At 41.7% G+C, this 21,359-nt stretch overlaps 1 protein-coding gene across 4 annotated transcripts in view; it reads right to left on the bottom strand.

Moving 5' to 3' along the window:
- Positions 1 to 17,080, bottom strand: part of Gat (sodium- and chloride-dependent GABA transporter) — a 60,781-nt gene extending 43,701 nt beyond the window's left edge. The window contains exons 1-3 of one of the 4 annotated variants that reach the window (XM_022830949.2): positions 16,890 to 17,080; positions 14,354 to 14,435; positions 935 to 1,348 (exon numbers count right to left, since the gene is read on the bottom strand). In XM_022830949.2, coding sequence (XP_022686684.1) covers positions 935 to 1,148 — 214 coding nt within the window. In that variant the 5' untranslated portion in view covers positions 1,149 to 1,348; positions 14,354 to 14,435; positions 16,890 to 17,080. Of the gene's footprint in view, positions 1 to 934; positions 1,349 to 1,813; positions 4,934 to 14,353; positions 14,436 to 16,889 lie in introns of those variants that run through there. The other 3 variants (XM_086967776.1, XM_022830948.2, XM_022830947.2) reach the window with 3 other exon arrangements.
- Between the last annotated feature and the right edge of the window lie 4,279 nt (positions 17,081 to 21,359).

Genomic DNA, 21,359 nt, shown 5'->3' with positions numbered 1-21,359 from the left:
CCTGTCTCCGGCAGCACCATTATTGAGCCATTTCACATGTACTAGATCTCCTCGTTTTCGGATTTCATGCGGCAAGCTGTCTACCTTGCCCTTGACTCGTAGCGCTTGCCCACTAACGAGTACAAGTGCATGCCAGCATTGTCTGGCTTTTCCCATCGATTCAGAAAGGCTATTCTACGTGTACGAGGTTTATAGGAAAAGAAAACGCATTATCGAAAGAGTGTGGTCTATGTACCAGGTTGGCATGAGGGTTCGGGTGCCCAGAATTGGCGAGCTTAGGGTTTGTGGAATTAACCCCAGAAGACTCATGTCGTTCAAGGTAATCGCTGTACTTATATATGTTATGCTTACGTTTGGCTACACGTTTTACCATTATATTCGAGTTGTTTCTATGGCGTAGGTATAGGTTAAAAATAGCCTTTAAAGTCCACAAAGAGCATAAGCATGTTACTTTTTGATTAGCACTACTCTCTAGAATTTGTATCTATTTTGTCGAAAGCCAGCCAAATGCTAGCGAATTAAAACAGCTTCCTGATAAACTAAGATTGTTACTGCATATAAAAACACATTACAAACACAATGAGATTAAGATGTCAAAAAAAAACCCGCATTTTTCAGGCTGCGATTGTGAAAGATAATCTTATTCAACAGTTATAGCATAGTATCCGAGGATGTCGAAACGATCGTAATTGTATTTATAAAAATTAACCAAAAGCAATGGTATACACCGCCTCTTGTTCTATGCCTAGTTTATATGTATAGAAAACTAGCTGTTGCAGTGCACATTTTCTAGTAAGCAACGTCCTGAACAAGCTCTACATAAACGATTGTCCCTCATTTTACACAGATCATTCACAGGCAGATCTTCAACCGCCTAGCTTCAACAATTACGCGATCATCGCCCTTCAATCTGCGTGGCTTAATTAGCACTTACCTCCTCCATTTTTGTAGCAAAGGTAAGGGAACCTCCAAACGTTTCCGAGGCCTATCGCGTAACCGATGCATGACATGAGAAAGTCAAGCTTGTTGGTCCACTGACCTCGCTCCGGCACATCATCGTCGAATTCTTCATCCGACGGACCCGTGCTAGGACGTAGAGCCGCCAGTTCATGGCTGCTGCCTCCCTGAATATTGGCCTTATCTGGCATTTCTCAAGTTCGATCGCTACGTTCTAACTTCTCCGCTCCGCTTCGAACAACAGCAACTCACTCCTCAACCGAGGAACGAAGTGGGGCGCGCCTTCAACATTAACAGCGCTCGAGCATAGCTAACTAGATTACAACAGAGTTAAGACGCCCCATAAGCCATCCTATGCGAACGTCCGCCCTCGCCGCCACCTCATAACAACCTGTGAACAAAAATCAACAGAGATAAACACACAGCACAATGCAATTGCACCGAAAAAAAAAGGCCGGTCAATTCATTCGTTCAGTATTCAATTTTGTACAACAACAATAGCTATATCAAATAAGAGGGGTAATTGGCGACGATAGATTTGGCATCAAGCACTCGAAGAGAACTTAGGAAAACTAGAAGTATTATCATAGTCACTATCATCATCATCAAGCTAAAGTGCACCGAGATTCTCCTGAACACCGGGGGAATAAAATTCAACCACCCACTGCTAATCTTATTGAGCTGCACTATAGTGGCCGTGCTCTACCAACTCGCTTTCAGACATGGCGTAAAAGATGTAAACAAAAACAAAATCCCAGTTGCAGTAAATGTTATCCAGAACAACACATGACTATCGTCTCAACGATAATCTGAACTTGATTAGTCGCTAGGCCATAGATTGCCTTAGATCACCGACCGATTCTCTCTGCACGGGTTTCTGAAATCACATCTTGTCGCGGCAAGAACGACAACAGCAGTGGCAGAAGCATCGAACAATACCATTCGTCGAGTTCACAATAGTAATCCATATAGGTCGGCGGGTTTAGCTGAACTGGACGAGTTCCAATCGTCTTACTGCATCGTATCCAACAAGAACCAGGCTTCAACTTGCCGGTCTTGACGTGGTGACAGAATCGTCTCTCTCTTTAGCTTTTCATAGGTTTGATTGGTTTTTCGGTCTCTTTCTGTTTATTTGGTTTGTTGAGAAAACTCTGTTCACCTCACTTTATTGATGGCAACGCTTCCCGGATTTCTGAATCCCTCAAACTCCCCACAAACCTTCGACCACAAACGCCCACATCCATCTGTACCTCACAGATTGCTATCCACGAATTATATTTTTCTTTTTTTCTCTCCGCTTTTTCCTTTCTAAATGGAAGAAAATACTAGTCTCCTTCAGCACACGGGGCCACTACGAATTACGGCTAACTTCAACCTTCTTCCACTATTTTCACTTCGATGTTCGTCCGCCGCCATCAACACCATTCATTATCAGTAAGTACAACTTTAACCAAGAACATTACATCCACGATATAGAACCAACCAAACTTCTACTAGCCTCTAACTTCGTTTTCTCTGCCCTCAACTTCAGTTTAGACTAGAGCTCAGTGTTTCAAACTCACAGAGTGGGTGGACAATCGCGGCGGGGAAAACACCAGCGGGACGATCGATTGTGCTTGAATCCACAATGGAAACCAGCACGTTCGTGTTGCGTCGTGGCGCCGGTGCGGTCAGCTTTGTGCAACAAGTACTCAAGTAGGAAGAGTGAAGAGCGTGGCGGGACCGCTGCGATGTTTTGAGGCGCTCCGACGGAGAGGTGAGGGTAGAACGGAGGAAAATGACAGCCGCCGAGCGCGCGTGGAGAAGGGAAAGAGTCGTGGCCAGTAAACGAACGCTACTGGAAGTGAACACCACGGCCACCGTTGGCAGCAGCAGTTGTTACTGCTGCTAGCGGCCACAGGCAGACCGGTCGCGGATAGAGCTAACGGCAAGAATCGGCAAACGTATGTACGCCTAAGCCAAGCCGGACAAAGTTAAGGTAAAACAAGCTCGACAAATCGGGAGATTTTGCCGGCCGCGTTAGTCAACAAAGGCACTACTGCTGTGGTGAAAGCGCTGATTGCCGTCAATACTCGGTGGATAATGATAGCTGTACAAACGTCGAGTGGAGGAACGAGCACACGAGGAATCATAGGAGGCAAGGGGGAAGCGGTAGGCAATTGCGAAGGAGCAAACGAACCGTAAGGGGGAACGCAGTGGCACACATTGCCCTTGAAGAGAAACAGAGAGCAGCATCCAACCGTCTAACGCCTGCCCCGTACCTTAACCGCTATCTAAGCCCTCAGAAGCTGGGGAGACTATAGAAAAGCAGGAGGTTGCAGAAGCAACCTCCCAACAACCAGTCAGAGGAGCACCAGTCTTGGTGTTGCGAGTGGTGCCCGGCTGTTTAGAAAAGCTTCGCTGGATTCGGGAACTGCTGCCGGGACGCATGCGCTCCTCTTCCTGTCACCGCTGCTGCACAGCGGCACCGACGGTGGCCATTTATCGTCGAAATTGGTCAGGGCGTACGGCCCATCGCCAGGCCGCAAAAGCCAGCCATTGCGAAGCAACCGGCCGCTAACCCTTCAACTCTCTTAATGGAAGCTGTCGACCTACAAACAGCCCCAATGAACAGGCCAACTATATACAGCAGTGTTCAGCAATTATAGCCTTAAGAGAACGATGAAATGATAATTGAGCGTCGGCCGCCTTTAGCCCAAGCAAGCTGCGCTGAACCTCGACACACCGCCAGGTTATCGTAGTAACAACTGAGCGATTTCGGTCACGGTCATGTTCATGGTAAATTCGTCACCAGCAATATTGCCCCACTCAGCCCAATCGCAAGATCTAGTCTACGAAAGCTCCATGGCTTTAGATGTTGCGATCAACGAAAGCGTCATCGTCCGGTCTCAAAACCCGTCATCACCACTTGATTGATCAACAAATGCCTTCCGACAATGTTAACCGACAGAGGTGCACCGTTCAAGTCAGTCCGGATACGGGAAAACTGGTAGAGCTAAGAGTAGAACATATACGGCGTCCCCATACGATAAATATGAGAAGCTGGCAGTCAGCGTGACCTAGAATGATTAGTTACGTGGTCCACCCAAAACTGACCCCGTTCAAACTTACTGGTGCATTGCTAGCTGAAGAGATACGATCATCATTTTCATAAGCGGGCGACAACATATGATCACCGAATGAATGCATAGAATGATCGTTTTACTGCCCAAGGGCAAGACGATGAGAGTTCACGGCATAAAAGAGGGACTGAGGCTGTTCATCCCATCGAAAAAACCCAGAAAGACAGAAGCAAAGAAAAGTAAATGAAAAGCTCTCTCGCAGCCTCACGTCCCGTTTATGGATTGCTGCTCTGGAAGCGATGGTAGAAGGGTTACAGGAGCACAAACAGCGCCCGATACTGCATATATGCCGAATAGCTATGCTTATCAAACGATCAGGGATCAATCGCTTCTGTTCGGAACAACCGCAATCCGGACCAATCGATTGTGACAATCAAAACCGGTAGACGCTGTTCCATCTTTCACAGTTGACATTTGTTTGTACGTTTTTGAAGTAGAAAACTTCCAGGAAGCTTTAGTCTACCCTGGAGAGATGATATTGAAATAATTGTCTCATCTTAGCCACCTGAAATGTATATTCATGACAATAAGACCAAAAAAAGAGAATTTGTATTTCTTATTCATGCGCATGTTTTTTGTCTAAGATATTGTACCAATTAATTATACTGGTCTGCTGGCTAAAATCTCATTAGAACATGTCCTGCAGGATGTTTACGGCTCGTCTTGAATATCCCTACTTTTACTTCATGTCACTCGAGCCATTTTCGCTGAAGACAACACTAATATATATCTAGAAATAAAGCCAACAGTATTGTGATACGAATACGCTATGTAAAGGAGCCAGAGCGCATACAGTAGAGTAATGCTGTGCGATTGAGGGCAGCCTGTCATCAGTATGAATGAAGCTCTGGGTAGCATACCGCGTAAAAGGCAGAAGCTGTTCCAGTCAGAGTTGGCGTCTGTATTTGCCCCAACACCGTCACGCTTTTCTCACAATCTACCTTCGATTGGACACGAAAAGCGCAGTTTCGTATTGTTTATCTCTAACCAGCAGATATTCCCAGGGTGACGACAGCAGCGCAGTGAACTTTTGACGTGCCCGCGTCGGGTAACTTATGTTACGCAGAGCCATCCGGAACAGCTGTTTGATCGTGGACATCCTCTAGATTATGGCGGGCGTGGAAGTAAGCAGCCGCCGCCCCAATGGCGAACAAACGACGGATGCTGATATGGCGTTGCGCCTATGCTGGCTATCATCCATCAGCGTATGCGGAAAATGAGCTCTGCATCAACTATATAGCTTTACTGACGATAACAAGATCATAAAAACGCGGAAGATGCATTATCCATTAAGTACACACCTGAATTCCGCAATATATAATAGGTGTCTATATGAGATTTCGCGCAAAATGCCTTATGGCACGCTCCATCTTACAAGCGCACTATAGGCACCTATGTAACGCCTGAAATTTCAATCAACGTGTTACATCGTCTATTTTATATACATATATTGTTTTTATTTTCGCTGGACTGGCGTGAAATTTAGATTTCGTCATTTCGAGGAGTGATTTACCTTGACTTAATCATATGCTGGCCGTATTTACTCGCTCTTACTGATAAGTGCATATAAATATCGTGCCGTACGTCTTCCTGTGTCGAAAACAAGTTCATCGTGTAAAACTTCGATAACCTGTAAAATAGCACAGTAACCAAGGGTTCTGCTTGAAGCCATCTTCTCCTGAGCGACGTACCTGAGCTGCCTAATTAGATACACCAGAACACAAGGGTTGTTTCTGACTAATGTTTAGGCAAAACTCCTTTACTGGGGTTGAAACAGTTTCAACATTACGGCCCAGATAATAAAAGCGGCTGTTTTTATAACGGATATATAAAACGGATATTTTATAACGGCAGGTTTCAAAAATGAACGACATAAAGAGAATGCAGGTACAGCGCAGTCCTTGATTACCATCCGTGTAAATACGTATCAATAAATTTAACAGTTCAGTATTCTTCAATAATACGTTTTCCTAACAATAAGACTGATATTGTGGGCTCCTGTCTAATGGGAAAGTACGCATGAATATGGCTACATTTATCCGTCTCTGATTCGATCACACAGTAGTAACCCGTGCAGTGCGGATGTTGGTGTTTGTTCAATAACATGCTGGAAATATCGGCACCTCTCGGCAAGACACCTCGGTATACTTCTTTTTCAGATATTTCCGCAAAACGGCTCCGTTTTATAAAAACAACCCGTAGCGTATATTTGTCTATCTAGCGTATATCAGTGGTTTGATGATAACCCTACAGTAACATCAAGCAGGAGATCTCTAGGGAGACGACATTGCAAAAGTGTACCTCTTTGAACTATGTCGTAAGCAATTTAAGATGGATAAAATCTTTAGCAGACTGCCTAAGATACCAAAACCAAAATAAAAGCTTATTGCTTATGGCGAACGGTAGCGCTATAGGCCAAATACGTTCAAGAAAATCTTTCGTTACGAAGATCTGCTCTGTGGCAAAGTGTAGCCGAAATAAAAACAAGCATAATAATAATAATAAAGGTCAGCCACATATCAGGGACAGAAAATGAGGTTAGGGCAGGTTAGGTAATAGAAAAAAAAAATGGTTCAAAGTTACGGTCCAAAAACAAAAGTCATTTGTGAGACCATCTCGGAATAGCAGCGTTCGTGATGACTTTTTTTGCTCAGTTCTTACTCCGAGCCGCTACTCTACTGCGTTTGTTAGATACATGAGGTTTCATTTCATCGTGAGAGAATCGAAATATTAGACTCGGCATTAGAACGGCTGAATTGCTTTAGGATCTCAATTTCCTAGTATATTTTCCGAATGCTACAGTGGCGAGCCTAATGGATCGACTACAGTGGGAAATATCCCACGATGGAGGGCAGCAAACCGACAAAGGGGCAAAAAGCCCTCTGTCCCGTTACAAACCGACCGCTGAAGCTTTCAGTCGGACTCGAACGATAAAATAAAGTAAGTGGCTTCCAAATGCAAACATGCTTCAATAGTGGATGCTTCAAGCCTCAAACAATAAGCAAGCTTCAAAAATGCCCATTGAGCGCAGTATTCATAATTTGTATCGGGGTTATTGCAGCGATAATAAGATACTGAGCGACTCGATGAGACGTTATTTCAATTTTATTGATAAAAACCGATTTGGAAAGAGTGACAGTAAAATAGATAGCCCTTTTCAATATTATATTTCTCATTGAACTGAGTATGAGGAGCATATATAATGAATTGCAGTTCTTCCTGAATTGTGTATCTTTGCCATCTATTTTAGAAAGGATATAATATTCGATCTGGCTGAGTGTTGGCATTAAAGTGCAAGGGAAAAATTTGGGTCACGTAAACAGAGCGCTACCGAAAAAATAGGAGGAAAAACAGAAAAAAAATCGACATGTTGAAGTAACGTACTAAACCATTGTCGAAACAGCCTGAAATGTCGTCCTCTAATGCTTTTTTTTTGTGAAAAGCAAATTAATTATGCACGTTTTCTATCGTTATTACTATTGACTGTCAACTTTAATTTCGCCTGTAATGAAACGGCTTGATCACGCTAACTTATTTGGATAACGAAGTATTGGTAAAGGCCAACTTTAATTAACGTAATGATCTATTGTTATTATTAGCCAGCGTTGGCACCCTTGCCGCACTGATTTGAATTACAAACTAAATAGTGGCGAACGTTTTTCAGACTGCAGTTACGTGTGCCTGTCGTTTTTTCTAAAAATTTTGATAATAAATCACCCTCATCATTTACAAATTTTCATAATTGTATAGTAAATGTTTGAGTCTTGAAGTAAATACGCATTTGTTATCTACGACCCTAACAGCGTAGTTGTTCCCTTATGCATATTTGTGTGGCTAGGTTACATGATGAACTTCGATCGGACATAGGTACCAACCTTACGGTGATTCTCAGTCGTATCCGATGTCTGTTATTTACTCGGAGTCGTACGATGATCCCAAGCAAATATACCTAATTATTCGCTGCCTGATTATATCGATCGGGCGGTAAGATAGTGATTAACTAATAGATAATATTCTACCATTGAAACTGTGAGAATTATTTCACTTATCTCGCCTAGAAGTACATTGGTCACATGGCACATAGAAGGAGTCTTAATTGGTACATTATAATTAAACGCGTCGTTGAATCCTAACTACGTCGATTCTATTGTAATAGCATATTATATCCACAGAATCAGCAGTAACAGCATGATACGAAGGGCTGGGTATTCAGCCAAACCAGCGTTTCAGAAACCCGGCATCCACTCGACCCGGGTGTGTACGGCAGTATTCCATAGTTAGTAAGTGTTTCATAAATTTCATCGCCCATCACGAGATCGTTATATAATAGCCGCTCCGTCACAATTTTTAGATTTCGGTGCATCTTTCGATGGAGAGATTTTCTGTCCAAGGAAACGTCGACAGTAATCCCTAGGATTTGAGCAATTTTTTGTACTTCGTACGACAAGGGCGTACGAGAGAAGGAAGCAATACTGCTGTAACAGCTGCCGGATGGACTACGGAGAAGTTTGATTATCGTATCGTATGAAAGCGCACCATATCTCATAGCCAACGGGCGACTTGCAATAAAAAGTGGGCAGCTAGACAGAGAGGAAGGAGTACGTAGCAGCGTCACAGAAGTTATTCGTTCTGTTCGCCATCTTGCTCGCTGAGTGGGTTCAGAGATGTTTCAGAATGCAAACGCAATATACTTCTACCACCCTTAGGGGCTGCAAGCGACACCTCATTAGTATTTATAATAAACCTATACATATGCATAAGAAAACAACGCAGCTCACTACGCTGTTAGCGTTGTAGACAAGACTCAAACATTTACTATACGCATACGGTATATACCTGAGAATTATGTGAATTTGTAAATCATAAGCTATACATCACCATTATAGGGCATTCGATCCCACCCTAAACTTCAATTGGTAATGACCCTAGTTCTTAGCTTAAATTTGACTGTGAGTGCGCTGTTATGCATCCACATATGTGTGCTGGTAGACTGAGAAGATGCAAAGGCACATAGGTAAGCTTGAAGCGAAGTAGGCATTTCTACCGTGTCTGTGTTTAGGCTTAATGCGTCTATGGCATCACTGTTGCAACAAAACGCAAGTTTATACATGTAATTGTCATGCGCGAACGTCACGTGAGCTTTTCGCATCCATCGCAAGCATTACAAATCGTATGGACCACCAAATCCTTGTTCTCATACTGCACACATCGCATCAGAGCATACATTAGATGCTGAAAAGATCGAACTCAATCGAACGAACAGATAGTAACTAACTAGTATTAGAAATGTCCAATAATGTGCCGGGCTTTTTGATACTATAACACACATAGTCAACATCTATATCTGGGCAGCTAGAAAGCGGTCAATGCACATTGCAGAGGACGGCGCTCCGCAACGGACCTTTACGATGTATACTGCCGATAAAATTGACCAATTTTTATTTGGAAAAAAATTTTCTAAACGATAGATTTGGTGACAGCAGGCGCTTTTTGGTGTCTAGCTCGCTCCATGGCGACTTGAATTTCTTTTAAGATCTGCTCAAGAGCAAAGCTTGCATCCTGCGAACATATTGTATATTCATGTAAGAATTGACTGGGAAACGGAAACTATCCAAGGGAGTATTCCAGCAATTACGACTTCTAGTTAGATAGAAAAAAATGTACGCTCCGATTCACTCGTGTGAAGATTTTCCAAAACCGTACATTAATGCTTTGTTGATACTCGATAAGATGTAAAATGTCAGGCAGCGTAGGCTCAAGTCCTGTGAAGCGATGTTCCTTTTCAAATAAAGAGGTAGAACATATTGGACTAAATGAGGCTACGTAAGCCAGAATGTGCCAGTATATGGGCCATTCAAAACCCACGTCATAAGACGCAACAAAACACTACACGGATTGTCTTCGCTCTAGCTAGACTGGTAATAACTAACTATGAGATATGGTCTTTTCTAGTTACAACTGACAAAATTTCTATTTGAACTTTGTTAAGCCTCGAACATCTTCACACGGACAAAGTTTTCATGTTATATGTTGCTTTACATGTAAAATCGTAGATAAACCCTGTTACTGGAGGCCTGCGCCCCCAAAGCCGCGCTATCTTTGCTGCAACACTTGCAGCTGCATTGTACAGAGTCAAAATGTGGATGCAATTATGGATGTATTACGTTCGGTCACATGTGTTGTTTAATAAACGTTTTTGGGGCACTATCGTAATTTCCGCCATGTAAAACAGCCGCTATTCAAACGGAAGTCTGCCGTACTAAGTCGACATTATCAAGTTCTCGATATCTGATATTTTTGCGGACAAACTGTACAAAGAGCCACTGTACAAAACGCTTCCCGACAGTCTGTCAAGACAAACCGTTTCATTATTTACGGTACCTTTGCGCATGTTCCGATCTTAACAACAGCAATACAGGTACTAATAAAAACAGCAATAAACACACGAGATGTGGAATACAGCCGGATGATGATGAAATGCCAAGTCTCGACTTCGTCTAGATTTTTTTTTTGGTCCATTCAACCCGGTCCGTGGCTATGATTTTGATCCGGCAACCCTTTCTGGCCCGCTTTCCTATTTCCTATACATCACACATATTATTGATATAGTGATTACGAATGATTAGCAAACGACACACGTTCTTACTCGTATCTGCAGAATGTTTTAATTTCTAGGTCAAGCGTAGTTACATGCTGGACCGTATGAAGGTCAGGTGAAGTCCATGTTTGCCGTTCCCTCCTGGTCAATTTTCCAGTATATGTTTTCAAAATTCATCAGCGTATGCCATCTTGCATGGACGCATAGTTCTATTCATTCTTGTTTTGAACGTGTTGCGTCTCCTTTTCACGTTGTTGCCTCATGCTTGCTAAACATAAAATGGCCGCTAGATTTGTTCTATCATCGCCTGCTCGGAACAACTCCCTACTTTTTTTTTTTCTATATTCCTTACAGCCTTTCCGGAGCTTTGCCTTTCTAGATGATCGGCAGCAGACGCGACATTTGGTAACAACGATCCGCGAATCCCACGAACGGGCCAAGCAGGATGTTTGAGTCATGGGGATATGGGCAAAGTTGACTCGCAATTGTAGTCTACGGGCTGCTCAACCGTACTTTACATCTATTGGGTAGACGGAGAAAGCGACCCGAATAGCGGTTGAAGCATTGGTCACTGGCTGAGAATAATTGGCCCACGGAAAAACGAGAGAATAGATCCTCTAAAGCATATGGGGTGTATAGAAAGATATCACCGGCGAAGAAAACCCAATGTCCAGAGGATTATATATATATATATAGAGAAGTGAAAGGGGAGAGACGGCATAATTACGAAACCTCTTCTAACAGATCACTCTAAAAATGGATTGCCCTCCACTCGAAGGTAACCTATGTTAGCTTGTCTACTAATAGATGTAGCTAATCAGACCGGGCTGGTGCGTAACCCAAAAGGCATGCACCTGAATGCATAGTAATTTACTATTATTCTTGTTATAATAATTCCTTCGAGTGCTACATGTGTTTTTTGTGCATTCTTAGAAAGTGGTAGCTTGTAATGAACATAATAATGATCACAAATACAGAAGACCACTTATGTTTTAACCGTCTGCGTTAGGTTTTGGTGCGATAAGCGAGACAGAAGTGGACCATTTGTGCGTTTAGCTGCGTTCGATGCGGAATTATAGATGGGCTTTTATTGGATGTAAAACAGATTCCGCTGTACAAAACACGTCTTACCAGTGTTTTAACGAGGAGTCACCAAGGTTTGTCTATCTCAATGTAGATTGCCCGCGGTCGTCGGTCAAACAGCTGCTACCGAAGAAAAATAAATATGCGCGTTAGGCAACATTTTCCTTTCAAATAACTGGAAGTACAACCAAAGGCTACACACAAATAAACGTAATGACTAGACCTGAGAAATTGATCGATTGAAACTATAAAATAATAGTTCACCTTCTAATCTCGCTGCAATTAAAGTTAGTTTGAGATTTCTCGGTAGATCGATAAGAAACATTCAACGATAACACGCACTATAAGTTTTCGAAAATGACAGTGGCGCCTTTTTGTTTGTATTTCTACACCAGAGCATTCAGGTATCAGACGATTTTGTCATCGCTCATGAACCGTGACAGAAAAATGACTGCCACAATAAATAGTAACCGAAGCAGAGGCATTAAAGAAACATTCGGAGATCTCTCCATCCAGTCGAATCGTTGCTTCGACTTTGTTTGTCAAAGGGAAAAATCGTCAAATTTCTCTCTACGAAAAATGCCTTAGAAGACACTTCGAGCCTGAGAATAGTTCCACCTAACACAGATCTCTAGGAGAGATGATTTTCTTCATTCTGTCTTGTTTTACCATACGCTTTCAAAAAAAAAAATATCTCATTATGGTTTTTTGGTAGTATCCATTTTGTGGATTTGAAGATTTTAATTGCTCTGCACTTATAAAACAAACGATGATTTTATTGCATTTTGAAAATCCGCTTAATCAACTAATTAGCATCCTTCTAAGGTACGTTCAGTAGGCTACAAGTATTGAAAACGGGCGGAAAAATGCAGTATTTCAGAGAATGCTCTTAAACGGTAAAATGCGACAAGTTCTTCCAGACGATACACTTTTCTTCGTCGGCGTTCACGGGTGAGTAAAGTAAAAATGTCGTGAGTGAAGTTTGCACGGAAGTCCGAAGTAGCTATAATGATGCTTGTCCATCAAATTTACCTAATATCAATCAATATTATCAACCACAGCCAACACACAGTCGTTGATTTAAGTAGCCCCGGCGATCGTTTCAGAAACAAAAATATTAATAAAATAACAGCCAATAAAAAGGTTGGTATTGTAAAAAAATAGCTTCCCTCAAACGTAATCCCTCCCTTGAAGATCTTCCTTACTGCTCACAGGAAAGCACCAGTTCTAATAGTTATGATAATGCTCTAGGCGTTGAATTAGGGTGGCCACACGGCCTCTACGTAGCTAGCTCAGCGTTGCCGAATCAGCGTAACATCAATCAGAAGTAATGCACCTATTATAGTTTTCGGTATACTTCATTCAAGCTAGAGCTGGGACAGATGAGTAACGAGAAAAAGTGATGCAACCAAGGAAAACAGAGAAGTAAAAATAACCGTGTTGCATTAGGTTTTGTATCGACAAAATATCGATTCCTGTTCAAAACAGGACCAATCGTTATAGCTGGCACAATGTGTGAAGCATAGCAGCTGCTCAGAGCTTCATTATATTTGTTACGTATCGCTTATTTATGTTTTCCGAAGGCGAAATGATCATGCAAAACGTGGGGTGTGTGTGTGTGTGTGTTTGCTCTCTTATGTGGGTGGCACTTGGGAAAAAAAATTATTTCAACCACAATGGCGTAAACCACAAATCTACACATACTTCGAATGTAAACTGGCTTCTGCTAAATAATTATAGTTGATTTATCTAATGCAAGGCTGTTTTTTTTCCTTATACTTCTGGTAAGATCATATATTCCAGTCATGTTACTATCGTGTCATAGCGGTGTGACTCTGCTGCTGTTGAACGCAAAAAAAATATAGAAATTTGTCCTGTTTCGTATATCACAGAGAAAACTTTGCTAAGCGGCGGAAAAGCCGTCAGCGATACTACGTCTAGTAACTGTATAATCAAAAATATCTACCAATGCGACGGAGATGACAGCGCCTCAGATGGGTAGATACAGAGGCTGACGGGCCTCATATATCATATAAGTAACGATTAAGTCACGTCATACACGTTTCGCATATTTATAGCCCCTGTAAAATGCTAAGCACCGATCAAGAGCCTACTCGTCTACCCGGTTAACCTGAGTCCTATTTTAGCAAAATTTATTACGTGCATTTTACTCAGACCCAGTCTTTGCTTTTGTTTCAATATTTAAATAATTGTCTACGTAGGTTCAGCTGTGCCCCCAATATAAATGTTCACTTGTTTAAATTAGCATCTTCACCGTACGAGTAGATCAAATATATAACCCATAGATGATATATAAAAAACCGACAGATCAGGGTCTACGTTTAGTACCATGACAAACAAGCAATGTATATATATATCATCCTAAATTTAACTGGGTGCGAGGCGTTTAGACTTGGAAATGGCTTGCTACTTAGTGTTACCTAGAAAGCCCAGTCTCCATTTAATGAGTGAGTAAATGGTAAACATGTCGTTAGCTCATTCCAGTTAGTAAGCCTTGCGTATACAACAAATGGACCTTGAGCTACGCTTACTAAGAAAAATTGCTTAGTCGTTTCTACGTGATCCATGTTACCTGTTGATCTCGCAGGGAAAAAGGACCGAGTGCATTTTACCCGTTCTTAGCTGACAGATGATAGCCACGGAGTATGACCTCACTGCAAATAAATATCAATTATTACGCTTTAGATTGAGATGATGATCTTCTGCAAAACACCTTCTGGGTGGCATTTCTGTAACGCTTGGGATTTGGTCTGTATTAAAGAAATCTGGCGGAAATGAAAAGAGATCTTTTACCAATTGTACCTAATACGTTGCGTCCGATACTGCAGTTAAGCATTGGTTTAGATGGCTTGCTCCCAATATAAAATAAGATGTATCTACACCTACTTCCGAACCTGGACGATTTTAAATATTACTGAATCTAATAGGCACGCACGTTGCTATTGCACCATTGCATGGACAATCATCGAAGCGTATGCCTTTATATCAGGTCATATATTTTTATAAGCTTTAGCCGGTGCAGAATCAACTTACTCTCTATAATACGGGAAATTATATGAGGTACTAAATATGAGAATAGTCATCAGCTTTTATAGCACCCTGTTCATTGCTTCATTGGTGAAATTATAGGGCTCAAAACTTTAATTATCGATATGACGATGATATGAATTTGTATTTTGGAAAACCCGCGTTCGTTTGAAATAGAGGAGTTGACAGTTGAATAGTGATGTATGTAGCATAAAGGCAATTGATTATTGCTTCTCCTATGACAAATGTCCCTGGGAATATGTCATTTGTGTCGTCTGTTGATTTTAGAGGTACAGGCTACAAAATAGGTATTTTCTATCAAGGACACGCTTTATCAACGGAGAAAACGCTTTGAGGAATAAATCCTATTCGGCCGTATCGATACGAAGTAAATAAGGTCCGAATGAAATAGCAAAGCATGCAACCGCATACGCTTACTAACCCGCCCGGAGCAAATATACCTAGTTTGCGTAATGGCCCCTGTTTCGCACGGTTAGTCGAAAGAAAGAAATATTTTTCTCAGAGAAAAGCACCAGTCCAGAAAAGTTTACCTAGCAGCTATTTAAGCAACAGGAGAGCACGTTCAACAGCAAACCTGAAAGTAATCTCCATCAAAGGAGGGCTATAATCGTGGAATTCGTAGGGGCGTTTATTTGTAGCAGCTTAGTAACTTTAGCACTTCAAGAGTCGTTCGCAAAGAAGTTATAGAGGGTGAATTTTATAACACTATTTATGTTCAGTTTATGATACGTGAATTTTCGAAAAAGGGCAAGGAAGCGCTCGGTGAGAGATTCGAGTAGAACACTGGATGTATTGCTTTTAGGATACATAATTAACGGACCATTTATTTAACAGTTTATTAATTGGGCACACTAATACAGTTGATACGATTTTCCCACTAGGCAATCACTTGGTTATGTCTCCACTGTCCAAAAAATCCTAAAAGGGTCACTTTGAAAATAGGTTTTAAAGGAAACAACCTTCCTATTGTTCTGTTATTCATTAAACGCCGGTTTCCATCTAAAATTTGCTTTCAGTGGGTAGCGAAGAAACATTGAAACTCTTTGCACAGATAAAGGCCCTACTACCCTCCTATATATACATGCGTAGACATGCCGGCAGACAACTTAATGACCCTCTCCTAGCAACTGCAATGATTGAAATCTGCATTGCCCCAAGCAGTGCATATCACAAATGGGAAGAGAGGCGAGAGGGCTAACAGGAGCCAGCTCCTTTCGGACCGTTAAAAGAAGGCTCCAAAAGCTATCACCAGCTGTACGGCTGCCATTGATTTACGACCTTAATTTCGAATTCCAAGCAAAAGGATCGAGTCCGTTAGAGATTTGACATAACATATTTATTATATGTTTCTTATTATATAAACTTCACACAATTTGCGTGTTCCATTCGCAAAAGTTTTTTTCATATGAACCATCACTAGCAGAACTTTCTGTCCTCTCGCCATATTGCCTTTTTCGTGGCAAAATTTCGGATTTTACTATCGACTAAAAAAATTATACCATACTACAAAACTGCAACGACAACACTGGCGAAGAAGCCTATTTTCGTTGGAGTGAAGAACGAAGATTTTGAAGGTCGCTTCTGGCGACACGAGTGCAAAGTAATAGAAGCGCTATAACAGGCATGCTATTGCCTTTATCACAACCAACACCAACGTAACTAGTGGAGTTCTTCAATGTGGTCTAGTTGTCGAAAAAATGAACTTTCCGAGACCTAGGTCAGGTGCGTCAGGACCTTGTCGGGGCATGTATTTTTAAACTTTTTGAAAGAAACTTGGCGTGCGTTCCACTCACAATGGTTTTTCACAGAACGAAATTCCCTCTAGAAAAATTCAAATGGAAATCACTGCTACTGATACTGCTTTCGTTCCTGAAGTTACTGCCCCTACTGCCATGTTTACTAATGTCTCTAGGCCACCTGACACTTTAGGTGGTTTGACATTATGACCCATATAAAGAAGCTAGCTTCTATTGCGATCTTTGAAATCGTTGACTGGAAGAACCCTCTGATAGACGAGCCTCTTCCCACCTACTCTCGACTAGATTCTCGATAAATCAAACCTCACGCTAGCTGCTTGGCTGGCGGACTAGCGGATCCTAAAGTAGCCTCGAGGATTCTACCCGGTCTCAGAACTTGCTGCACAGAGAACTCAGAAAACACGATGTCTTTCAGCAAAACGGCAGACCACTTATGTATGTGTGGCTAGTAAAATGTGAACACAAACGACAAGCGTGTTTAGAAACGCTGCATTGTGGGTTGCACAGGGCTACAAGTCCTAGCCTTAGGAGGCCTTGGTCATCGTGCATATTTGTCGGCAGGGCTGTGAGCAAAAACAGTGGCAACTCCTCCCTCTTGCCGCCACCGCCCTCAGCCCACCGGTCGTCTGCTTCTTACCGAAGAGCCTGGAACTGAGCCATGTAAGTCTGAAGATGATTGTCGGTGAACTACGAGCCAGAGCGAACACCGGGCAAAAGAAAGGCGAAATAAGCGCTAAACAGGAGTGCACCCAGCTGTTACATGGCTGCATTTACTTTGAGGTCACCGACGATGCTGCCACTAGCTCCGCACTAGTCGTTAGGAATGCCACCATCGAAGCTTGCTGTCTTGTTTGTATAAAAATATGTACATTTTTTTCTGGACTGCTCGTAAACGCCTGTGTGTACGTTTCTGCATGTGTGTGTTTCTGTGTCTACACGACGATCTATCAAACAGAGACCAATCTCTTATAGATTCCGGTAGAGCATTGAGCAGGGTGCGCGTTTGTTGTAATTAAAACGAAATAACGGTGCAGTGTTGGCTAGTAGGTAGACTTAGATAGATACACGTTTAAAAGGTGAACCGATAAATTGAAGGTGTTTGTGTATTATTACAATATTGTACCATTTTTTTTACCTGTGGTGACGATCGTTAGATGATAGGCCAAAGTCTGCTCCATACATCGCGTGCGATCGCGCAGCTTTGGACATGCCGTACTTTTTAGCTGACATGCATAAGCTCAAAGCAGCCTCCGTAAAAAAAACTTGAGTATATATATATATATATATATATATATACATATATATATATATATATATGAATATAAGAATATCTATGAATATCAATTCAAGAGTTAATCAGTAAAATATATAAAAACACCCAGGTTTCAGCGTAGTCTCATTTTTGTCCTGAAATTAAATCTACCTCAAAGATCCAATTTTAACCCAACGACCAACGACACTAATTGTACAACGGACCGAGAGCACCAATGGGCAGTATTGTTTTCATAAAATGCAATTCTATTTTATTATATCAAAACACCCGCATCAAAAAAAGGATATTGGATTATTCTTCAGAAAATTATCGCAAAAACATAGATGATATGCTATTGAAGAAAGGGTTTACGTGATTACTAATAGACCTGCACTAATTGTGTGTCTTTATTATTTTGTTGTGACCTATTTCGTTGCTATTGAAGATAGGTTAATAGATCGAGTTCATCGTTATGCATGAAAATTTTGACTAACGTAGTAGTTCTTCAATACTTTTAGACAATACTCATTAAGTAATCGGTGCTCCCAATAGCCACCCGATTAGGTTCGACCTGGAAGCGACCGCCCTTATCTGTCACGCAAGTAAGGGTAATTCTCTTCACATAAAGAAATTTCCTAAAACACGCTGAAAAATGCATGCCTCAACCGTTGCTCTATTTCAATATTTCGGTATTGTTTACCAGCGGGTCTAACATCTTCACAAGTGGTTTGACAGATGATGACGGTGATCTAGAAGTAACTGCTGCACTATGTACTCGCTCTGAAGCAAATACTCTTATGTGGATAAAGCTGTCGCCAGCGTGTATGGGGCTCAGACTTCATGGAAAACCCGAAATGAGATGTGCAAAAACATCTGTTAACAGCTGCAGTCTTTTGTACCTTCCTTTCCTACGGACGCTGTATGTAGTCCCGTCTAGTACGATGCGAGTACCCCTGGACCTATATTCTGCTAAGTACGTTTTTCGCTAAAGGAGCTCTATTGTCTGGCTAAATTGGTAGCTAGGTTGGATGTATTGTCTATAAGCAGCCAGTTCCAGGAATGAAAATGCAACGGGTGAAGATCGACAAAGTATCGCTTCCGCGTCCATGGGATGCGTGTTCAGCCTTCTCGAACATTTCAAAATTCGACTCTGATTTACTTGGTATCAGATACACCTCTAAGCTCTTGTATATATTTTTAATTCACGTCAAATCACCGACAATCGCAGATTTTAACCTATTTTTTTCTTGTCTCAGGACTTACTTACAGCCTAAAATTTGTTTTCATTGCTCTCTTAAATTTGGCTAATATTTGATGGTAGATATTGACGAGCCTACTTAAGAGTGATTGGCCGCAAACCTTCCTAGTCACATTTTTAATAGAGGTCGTACTATCGTATGAAGTTTTCTATAAACGCCAGTTACATACATAAGCGTTTTTCTTCTCCTAACGTATTATAGGTTCAGCTAGCTTTAGCGCCCTATGAAACGATAAAAGTACTAGAAGTTTGAAAAATATTCTAGCATGTAAGCATTCCCTTGTTCAGTTCACGTTGTAGCTTCACGCTATAGAATTCCAAAATGGCTGGATTGTTACGATTCTAGCACCGCTGGCCTCAGGCGCCTAGGGCCCTATAGCCAATAGAATCGTTCAGGGCGAGATGTCTATCTATTTGTACTTAACTTTCAGCCATATTGGATCGTTTTGCTCGATGCATATCAATAACTGGAAGCTGTGTTTCAGAAATTCTACAAATTTATATGGCTTCACTGACATCCCTTCCTTACTTCCTTATCAGTCACCAGTCTTTCGCAGTGGGCCCTGGTACATCGTCACATTGAGCAGGAGTCAATGTCTACTCTTCCGCGTTACTGGGTGAACGGCAATATATAGAGGGTGATTTATTTGAGTTTTGTCTAGTTCGACATATTCCTCCGACCGGCATATAATACAGAAGCGAAATAATCTATCCTGCAATTTCTGTAGGAACTGGCTTATCGGCGATGTCGTTATCACGCTCATGAGGATGCATATATCCATGGTATTGTATTATTAGCATGATCGTACGGAAGCGATATATTGTAGCATCGCCGTAATTCGTATATTGCGCATCATTCAGACAAAATGCATGTTGGATAGAGAACACTAGAATAAAAATAATGTTAAATATCGATGTTTATACTTAGTACTTGTTCAGACAGCTGCCCCCTAATACGAAACGAAAAGTGCATACGTTTGCAGACAGTCTTACGGGCCTAAAATCAGAAATATTACCACTTTTTCGGCCTGAGCTAGCTATTCTGAAAGGTATTAATTCGGCTCTCTCAAAGCTGTCGCCCTATAATGGTACCTTTCGGATATAACACGACGATGGAAGTTCTTCTCGACTCGGCCGAACGATTTTTTAAAGCACCTTAAAATGCAACGTCTCCTATACATGAACCCTAATTCGTTTATATCGGAGCTGTTACACAATTTTTATGTGGGATCAATTTTGTTTACGCGTTCGTAAGACGTCATGCAAATTCGCATATAAGCCTTATCAGTGCCATCTGTATGATTAGAAATATCAGAAGATACGTTGGGTGTCATATGCAACAAAGTTAGACCCGCATATCCTAACCGCCGGTACAACCTTCACAGCGCTCTACGGCCGTTTCTCGATCCATACTATAGTCGACTGTTTTTCAGTGCGGTCAAGACATCGTGTTTAGTTGGAATAAACGCTTTTCCGCTGGTTCGTTTTTACCTTTGATGAAGTGATTCGTAGGAACAATGTCGCCGGTATATGATTATAGTCTAACCGTTGGTTACATTTGAACAGAGTTTATGCTTCATGAGTTGCCGTTCGAGTTCAGCTGATAAACTATGTCTATTTGAGATGACGGTGCTTCTTGTCCGAGCAACTTCTGTTGGCAGTTTTTAGGCCTGTGACAACTTTACCAAGGGAAAGTCGGGAAAAACACATACTGTAAAGCCACCGTAAGTGCTTCCATCAGGCCAATAAAAATATGTTTGAGAGTTCTACTTATCCATTATTATCTCGTCGAGCAAGTCCACTCTGCCGGAAGATGGCAACTTGTCGTTAAAGGCTTTCATTTTATGTAAACAACCTGATGAGCTGCTGCAACCGTGTATGTCTATTTGAAATATTAACTATTGCATACTCAGACCCAGCGGAGAAGAAACCTGTTCTCGTACAAAATAATTGCCCTATGACAGTACATCAGGTTTCGTGGAGGAGCATCGAATTTGCCTAAAAGTGGGTGCGCCAGGATGAAGTTCGAAATGAATCCGTGTTAGGCGTTCTCGGAGGCGCAAGTAGTGAGAAGGCCGCATGCCTCGGAAGCAAAAGCCTCACTGACGCAAGCATTCAACTTACTCAATTTCAAATTAAACGACTCACACACAAAATTCGACTAATATAAAAGCGATCTATTCGAACACTTGCCAAGCTCATTTCAGACGGCCGCATTGACTAATTATGATAAACACACTCAGGACTAATGGCCTTTCTGTCC

This window comes from Varroa jacobsoni, unplaced genomic scaffold (genome assembly GCF_002532875.2).
Source record: "Varroa jacobsoni isolate VJ856 unplaced genomic scaffold, vjacob_1.0 scaffold_302, whole genome shotgun sequence".
In the NCBI taxonomy this organism is placed as follows: Eukaryota; Metazoa; Arthropoda; class Arachnida; order Mesostigmata; family Varroidae; genus Varroa; species Varroa jacobsoni.
The sequence above is the reverse complement of the archived record's forward strand: the minus strand, read 5'-3'. Positions and strand labels throughout refer to the sequence as shown.